Source organism: Pogoniulus pusillus, chromosome 18 (genome assembly GCF_015220805.1).
Source record: "Pogoniulus pusillus isolate bPogPus1 chromosome 18, bPogPus1.pri, whole genome shotgun sequence".
Classification (NCBI taxonomy): Eukaryota; Metazoa; Chordata; class Aves; order Piciformes; family Lybiidae; genus Pogoniulus; species Pogoniulus pusillus.
Window position 1 is genome coordinate 19,945,469 of NC_087281.1, and position 9,045 is coordinate 19,954,513.

Below are 9,045 nucleotides of genomic sequence, written 5' to 3' on the forward strand. Positions count from 1 at the left end.
CTATTAAGAGCATACTGTAAATGATTCTAAATACAAAAGTATTTAGTAGCTCTGAAATACTGATGTATGCATTTAAGAGATCTACCCAAAAGACTATGACAATCACTGCTTTTTCTTATGATGTGATGATGCCAAGATGTCTATCTCAAAAATATGATGCCTAAGGGCAGAGCAAAGAAGTCTTTCAAGTCATCTCTTCTAGAATAGAAATTAGTTGTCTAGCTTAAAGAGATGTTATCTCATGCCACATTAAGCCATACCCTCTCTTTTCAACTCTCCCCATCAGATATGTGTGTGTGTGCATAATTTTTTCTACAGTTTGCTTTTATTGCTACCACAGCCCAGAATTCATTTTTAGCTCAAGGCAACCACTGTTGTTTCTGATCTAGCTATACAATTGACTGCCAAGCTGGGCAAGAAACAAGTCAATGTTGCTTTAGCATCAGATGGTTGTAAACGTTTTCATTTAACTTTTAAACAAAAAGTCAAAAATACACGAAGAAAGCTGGATACTGCCATTAATCACAAGAGACTCCTGATCTGCAAAGCCTTATACTGTTGCAATGCCTAAGTATATTAGGTAGCAAACAGGATTCATTATCCTAGACCAGAATAAAGACCAACCTAATCTACCCCAAAGAGATCGGAGTAAGGCAGATAAGGAAGGAAAATGTTGAAAGCACTGACTGGTCCAGCGCTTTGTTATTTCAGTGCACAAAACCCTGCTGATGTTTGCTACACTTCACAAGAACACTTAAGAAAGGATATGAAAAATGAATGAATATTCAGAAAGAACATTTTCCTAATCATAGAATCATAGAATCAACCAGGTTGGAAGAGACCTCCAAGATCATCCAGTCCAACCTATCACCCAGCCCTAACCAATCAACTAGACCATGGCACTAAGTGCCTCATCCAGTCTCTTCTTGAAGACCCCCAGGGACGGTGACTCCACCACCTCCCTGGGCAGCCCATTCCAATGGGAAACATTTGAAATATTAGTAAGCTACAGATATTGCATCCTTACCAACCAAACACACCAATAAGCTTTTACAATAACAGTAGGATTGAAAGAACAGTAAAGAAACCAGTAGATCAAGGTGTAAATTTATTCTTCAGTGCTATTAATATCTCCTTTGTTAATGGTACAAACTTTATGAACTGAAAAATCAGATTGCAATTGTTCTTCTGTTTGAAATAATTTAGACACTGTGTGATTGTTTACAATGACAAGAAATCACCTGTAAATGATATGCTCTGAAGCAAGTCTGTACAGCACATGACACACTGATGGGGCAGGTCAAAAAAATTATTTTACCAACCTCTTTCCTAACCAGAGTACATTATTGGCATGCTGCCAACTCCTACAAGGTCCTTGAGTGCACCCAGCACTAAAAATGTGCACTCTAATCAGACACTGCAGATGGAATGCTTGCACACATTTAAAACCAACCAAAAAAAAACCCCACAAACACCAATACCTATAACTACTGCTTCTGCTATTCCTAATTCTGTGTGGTCTGCAAAGGTTCTGTATTGAAACATCTTCTCTAGTAAGTGTTTAAAAGAAAAGGTGAACTTGGTGAGCAGAAGACAACAAAATTTCAGTTTTTAAAAGCAAAGTGGCCATTCAGAGAGTATTAGGAGATGTTAGGAAGTAGTTTTGGTCTCAGGACTTCTGTCAGCAGTTACCAGCTGATCAATGGTAACAGCTTAACCCCAAGAATCTGCACTTTCAATTGCTCAGGGGGTCACATCACTCTGCAAACTGTTGTTTGTGGGAAGGAAGATAAAAAGATAGTATGAAGAATCCACACACTGCATTTACCATGCATTAGCAGTTCAGGAGGAGAAATCCTGTCACCCCACACCAGGCAGAGCAGTAATGGTTAAGTCACTGGTAGATCATATTGAAATCAGCCAAGATGATTTGGTAAGAAGCTGCAATTCCATTTGGAAGTAGAAATGAGATGTACAATAGAACTGAAGAAGACAGAAAGTAGGATTCTTTAGTACAGGGAGCGTGGCTCAAAAGTAGTTTGAATCTTACTCACCTGTATGAACTATATACTCTGAATACATCATCTACCTCTGATAGGAAGTGATAAAAACATGCTGATGAAATGAGTAAATGAGACCAGAATCATACAGTGCAGATGTTACTTTCTTGCTGCACTGCAGACACTGGTAAGTCAAGTAGAGCAGGGGTGTGTTAACATAACAGCAACAGAGTATTTTGGTACTGTATTTGCTTTGACTAAAAGATTATCTAACATAATTTGTTTGCATTAATCTGCCATTCCCATATCCACTAACAAATGAAACTCTGGCAATTAAAATCCCTAATTTGTTTGTATTCCATAATGACAGGAAGCTCCTCAAGAACAAGAAATGTTTTCCCTTAATTCTCCGTTACCTGTGAAACTGACAAAAATACAATGTGTACTTTTAAAAATTGCCAGGTTTATTGCAGCTGCTTACTAAAAGGAAACTATCAATCAAAAAATACAACAGCACTTTTTTTTTCTGGCAACTACACTTGAATCTCAAACCAATTCTTGCGGTTTTACTGTCTGGACTATGATTTATATGATAGCATGTAAGCAGACTTTGCTCTGTAAGCCAATGAAGACTGGATATAGGTTTAAGTGCAAAAGTCTCACCAATAGATTTATCTAAAGTATCAATTTACCAGATATCTCCAAAAAGGACACAAAGGACAATTCAAATTTAACAGTGGAAAGTCAAGTACCTACTTGGCCTGCCATATAGACATATATTTGCATTAACTGAACCTGAATCCTCTGCACAAGCAGTGCCTTCATCAAACTGTCATAGCTGACAGTGCAGCTGCATTAGCAACTACAAACATTAGCCCACAAATACATTTTAGTTTAGTCTCTTCATATGGTTGTTTTTGAAACTGTAACACTATTGTCAATAAATGTGGACCTGTCTCTTAACAAGAATTTCCTTGTACTGAGTGTAAGACTCCAATCAACAACCTCTGAACCTAAGATTAAATACTTTGAAGGGTGATACCTAGGAGAGCCAGAGTACAACTTACACTCTGACACACTTATTTGGCTGATTGTACCTAAGTATCTCATTCCAGATGCCACAGCCAGCTAGTTAAGCAAGTGACTGAACTTATTAGTATGCTCCCTGTCTCGATTTCAGAGTACAACTTCCTGCAATGCCTTTACAGGTATTGCAAAAGTGGCAGCGGTCAGTTCTGAGACAGGACCATTATTATGCTCTGTATCTTCACAGTATCGGGGACAGTGCTATGGAAGCCACACTAGAGCTCCCAGTTTCTATGAAAGACATACCAGACCTACTATGACTTCCCAAGTCTTCAAAGAACATAGCTGTACTAACAAAATTTTCATTAGAAATTTAGAAATTAGAAATTTTATGCTAGAAATACTTCATCTCATCCACAGGCATTCCCATGACTCTGTGGCATGATGAATAGAAAGAACCATCCTAGAATGAGTAAGAGCATAACAATAAAGTAAGAATCAGAAGTTCAAATTACATGAACTTGATATTAACAAGGGGCGGATTTAAGCAGGGTATAATTTTTTTTCTGGACTTGTACTACTATGAAAAGCATAAGAGTGCTTTACTGTTACTGCTGCTTCAATCACTAGCAGTAGCAAAAACATCTAGAATATGCTTGCATAGATAGTAAGATGCTCAGTGCCACTGAAAGAGAATTATTCCTAGTTTCCCTTCTCATTGTGCAAAACTGTTCTTTGTGCATACCCTGTCCTGGGCTCCTCTTTTCATCAAGGTCCTCTAAGCCAATCAAATTCAGTTTTATATACTAAAATGGTAGAAAGTCAATCCAATAAAAAACAGTTTCCTGTCATTTTAGTGAGTTAAATCAACACACAGAAGTGTTCAACTGCCAGTCAGTAACATGGGAGGACACCCAGACGGCCATCAACAGGAAAGAGAAGAAAGAAGGAAGAAAAACTTCCTTCAACAGGAGCAACAAGCTGTTAAAAAGGACAGAAATGGCCGTGAAATTCAAGCTACATATAAGTTACCATTTTTTTCTTTCCTTGATCTTTTACCCAGCTGATTCAAAATTAGTAACAAATACATTAAAAGATCCACAAAATTCCACAAAATTAGTAACAAATACATTAAAAGATCCACAAAATTCCACAAAATTAGTAACAAATACATTAAAAGATCCACAAAAATCCACTCTCCGCCTCTCTTCAACAAATACATTCAAAATTAGTAACAAATACATTAAAAGATCCCAAAAATTCCACAAAATTAGTAACAAATACATTAAAAGATCCAAAAAATTCTACAAAATTAGTAACAAATACATTAAAAGATCCACAAAATTCCACAAAATTAGTAACAAATACATTAAAAGATCCACAAAAATCCACTCTCCAACTCTCTCTTCAACAAATACATTCAAAATTAGTAACAAATACATTAAAAGATCCACAAAATTCCACAAAATTAGTAACAAATACATTAAAAGATCCAAAAAATTCCACAAAATTTGTAACAAATACATTAAAAGATCCACAAAATTAGTAACAAATACATTAAAAGATCCACAAAAATCCACAAAATTAGTAACAAATACATTAAAAGATCCACAAAAATCCACTCTCCGCCTCTCTCTCTCTCTCTCTCCCCCACTTCTTAGAATGAAACATCCACACTCACCTATGTGCCCTTCAAGTTTCAAGTACAAAGTTGTTAAAGGACAAACTGAGTCACTGTGTTCTATAACCCATAAAGCAGGGCAACCACACCAGCAGGGCAACCACACCACAGTGCCCCATCAGATTTGTTTTGTTAAAAAACAAAACCCAAACCGAACACCAAGGTACGTGGCAAAACGTAATTCATTTGCAAAAAAAAACAGCTATTAAAGAGTATGTTTGTTCAATCCATAATTAAAGTCTCTGAAGTTCAGGTTTTTGAGCTGTCGGCTGGGCCACTGACTTGGTTTTTAAAACCCCACTTTCACGTGTAAAGCAATGGCTCAGCGGTGGAACTCTTCGGGTTAAAAAGTACACCCTCCCAAAACACATTCACGAGCAAATTTGGTTTGCGTATTCAACACAAGCATGCAGACAACAACACTTACACGACGTCTGCAGATGCTGGATGCATTTTAAGGCGCTTAACTCCAAAGGAAAGAAAGGACATAACTTTATTGTTTTCTGCTCTGCATCTACAGAATCACTACAATAGAAATGTTAAGCAAAACATCTCAGATCTGTGTCGGTTTAACGTAGGCATTTGAAAGTACTCTGCTTGCAGGTTATTTTTTCCTCTTTTCTGAAATAAAGCTTCCATGCAGAGAAGAGATGTATTATTTATTTATTTGAAAACTAAATTCTACCGAGAAACATGGGATTTCATGGACAGAACAATGAGCCTGAAGCTAAGGCAAGCGAGTTTTTTAAAGGCTCTTTTTCTCTGAAGAGGACGAAGTTGTAGCGGACGACATGAAAGCCTCAAGCGCATCCGGTAACTAACTGTGCCGAGGGCCAGCGTTATCCCTCCGAGCGGGAACGGCAAGCACGCTCACGGGCGGCGCGCATGGCTTTAGGCCACGCCGCCGCCGAGCAGGGCTCCTCGCCCCGATCCCACCAGCGATGCTGCGGGAACGGCCGAGCGCGGCCCCTTCCCAGCGCCCCCAGAACAAAGAGTGCGGCGGCAGCTGTGGGGAGGCAGGGGGGAGAGGACGCGACCCCGGGCGCATTCCTCTTGGTGGAGGCCAGTTCTCGGCGGCGAGATGGGCGCCTTCCTCACCCTCCTTCCTCCGGCGCCGGGACGGGGACAAAGGAACGGGAGGGCCGCAGAGGGGTTCCTTGCCCCACCGCGTTACACTGTGCTGCCCCGCTGCCGCCGCAGCCCGCCCTGACCGGCAAGAAACCTGCCGCCTCATCGGGCACCGCCGCCCGGTGCTGCGCAAAGGCGGGCGTTCGGGGAAAAGCAGCGGCGAGAACAAACGACCGCTCAGACCCCGGCAACGAGGCGGGCGGGCAGGCGGGGGGACCGGTGGCGGGGACGCCCGCCTGAAGGTGACTCCCGAGGCCTCCCTCGCTCCCCGGCTGCCTCCTCACCTGGCACCTGCAGACGATGTCGGCGTCCTGCGCCAGGAGGTCCACCACCTTGCCTTTGCCCTCGTCGCCCCACTGGGCTCCCAGCACGACAGTCACCTTGTTGCCGGGGAGGCGGGCGGCGCACTCGCCGTTAGGGATGGCGGACGCCGGGGCGCCATGCTCCGCCATGGCTCGTGCTGCCCGCTCCGGCTCCGCTCCAGGCACATGCGGCAGCCCGCGGCGGCTCCGCTTCCCCCGCCTCCTCCGCCCAGGAGGGCAGTGTGGCGCTGCTGCTACGGCCAGGTGCCGCCGCCTACCGGTGGCGCCGACACAAGCTTCCCCACCGCTGCCTCCCAGGCAGACGCCTGCCCCACTACCCGGCAGAAAAGCAGAGCTCCAGAGCCGCTCCCGGCGGCTTTTTTCCTTCTTCGCCTTTGCGCCGCTTCCCTGAGCCTCGCAGCGCGGACTACAGTACCCAGAGCGCTGCGCGGCTGCCGCAGCGGCGCATGCTGGGGCGCGTAGTCCTCGACGGCCGCACCTGCGGCAGGGCGGGGCCGCGTCGGTTAACCGTGCGCCTGGAGGCGGCGCGGCTCTAAAGACGAGCGCTCCGGCGGCGGCTGCTGGCCCCGCTGCAGGGGGCTGACGGCTGCGCCTCCAGGTGAGTCCCGAGGCCAGAGGTGTTCCCCAGGGATCAGTACTGGGTTCAGTTTTGGTCAGTATCTCTATTAACGATCTGGCTGAAGGCATTCAGTGTCCCCTCAGCAAGTTCGGGGGCAAGGGGGTGTTGGCTGACACCCCCCCAGGCTGTGCTGCCATCCAACGAGAGCTGGACAGGCTGGAGAGCTGGGCGAAGGCAGATCTCATGACGTTCAGTAAGGATAAGTGCAGAACCCTACATCCTGGGAGGAATAAGAGGCACCAGTACAGGTTAGGGATTGCCCTGTTAAGGAAGAGCTCCATGGAGAAAGACCTGTTCTGTGGCACTGAATCTATTTACTTCTTCCTAACTCCACTCTAGTATCTTTTCTACTCATTTTGGCTAACAGAAAACCATATAAGCTTTGCTGGTTGGTTTTGTTTGTCAGGGAAAGTAGAGGGAGAAAGAGAGGGGTAGCTTTGAGCCCTTCTGGGCAGTTTTATTTTTCTGGGAGGGAGTTTAAATTTCTGTGTTCTAATTTGTATATAATTGTAAATACTTGTAAATATGTTGTGTATGTATGCTTGTATATTTTGCTTTGCTGTAAATATAGTCTGGTAAGTTGCGATAGTAGGGGGAAGCTGGTGAAAGGCCTGGAACACAAACCCTCTGAGGAGAGGCTGAGGGAACTGGGGGTGTTTAGCCTGGAGAAGAGGAGGCTCGGGGGGACCTCATTGCTGTCTACAACTACCTGAAGGGAGGTTGTAGCCAGGTGTGGGTTGGTCTCTTCTCCCAGGCAACCAGCAATAGAACAAGGGGACACAGTCTCAAGTTGTGCTGGGGGAGGTACAGGCTGGATGTTAGGAGGAAGTTGTTGGCAGAGAGAGTGATTGGCATTGGAATGGGCTGCCCAGGGAGGTGGTGGAGTCACCATCCCTGGAGGTGTTCAAGAAAAGCCTGGCTGAGGCACTTAGTGCCATGGTCTAATTGACTGGCTAGGGCTGGGTGCTAGGTTGGCCTGGATGATCTTGGAGGTCTCTTCCAACCTGCTTGATTCTATGATTCTAAGTTCCTAACCCACCACAAAATCATAAACATTACCAGAACACCATTTTTTTTTAATTCAATGGGAGAATAGTTAAGATAATGCAGGAGAATTTTGAGATTTCACTGCCAGTCATTGCACTTTTTTTACATGCAAGTGTAAATGAGGTAGCAACTGACAAGACAGGAGATATACAGGAAAACAAAATACTGTAATTGGAAAATTGTAAAGCTAAATCCTCTGCTTGGAAATGAGATTAGTAAAGACCCCTATTTTAGATAATACTACTAAATGGAAAAGTTTTAAAATTTTAAATGAGTTCTGAAGATTGGCATATCCCATTCTTCTTCCAAAGCAGGCACAAATAGGTTTTATGTTCCTTTGCATTGCAACATCTTAAGAGTGTACAAAGAGTCTGCCTTCTGTCTCTCTTAGCCTTTGACAGCATCAGCCATTTTAATAGAATGCATGTATGATAGATATTAGGTGATTTGTTTTTTTGCAGGAATCCTAGATTTACAGTTTTCTCAGAGTAAGTCTTTCTGTGTCAGGGAGAATGAAGTACTATGTAAGCAGAAAAAAACCCACAGTCTAAATAAAGACTCTATGAATCATCTTTGTTGGGTTTATTCATAAAAACAAGATGCAAAATATTCCACAGTATTTGACTAAGATTGATCTTGAACTGGCTGAAAGCTTTTCCTTTTACTTAGATCTGGTGTTTTTAGAATAATTCCCTTAACCTGAGTCATTGCAAGAGTGTCAGTTTAAGGGAGGGAAGCACAGCAGCCCCAGTTTACATCAGCTGTCTGAAAACAGCACCCTGGGTTCATCCACTCCTGAAAGTGCCACAAAGGCTATGAGTGAGAGTTATTGCATCAATCAAGAGTGTATTTGTTTGTTTAATTTCATTTAGAATAAAGATTTTGGTCTGCTTCTCTGTAACTGATAATACCTGAGTCCTGATAAATCTTTAATTTCTTTTGCTGCTAATCCTATCTGATGTTTTGGGGCAAGATGGGATGAGACTAAATGAGGTGAAGACTGACCTTAAATTAAAGGCAGGTGATCAGAATTTGCAGTCTTTACACCCATGACACATTTTTAGAGAGCTGAGAGGGGGAGAAATGTGCCTTGCCAGTTTTCTGTCATTAAGGAGCTTGTGAATATAGCTGTTGAGAGGCAGTCATCTTGTCGTTTCCAAAGTGTCACTGATACTAAACAGTAACTAGGTTGTCTCACATGCACGTAAGAAAACCTTGAAC

General features: G+C 43.3%; 1 protein-coding gene across 1 annotated transcript in view; it reads right to left on the reverse strand.

Moving 5' to 3' along the window:
- ADSS2 (adenylosuccinate synthase 2) overlaps nucleotides 1-6,549 on the reverse strand; it is a 38,881-nt gene extending 32,332 nt beyond the window's left edge. Inside the window, exon 1 of the mRNA XM_064158666.1 lies at nucleotides 6,120-6,549. Within this exon, the coding sequence (XP_064014736.1) occupies nucleotides 6,120-6,287 (168 nt within the window). The 5' untranslated portion in view covers nucleotides 6,288-6,549. The remainder of the gene's footprint in view (nucleotides 1-6,119) is intronic.
- Nucleotides 6,550-9,045: the final 2,496 nt, after the last annotated feature.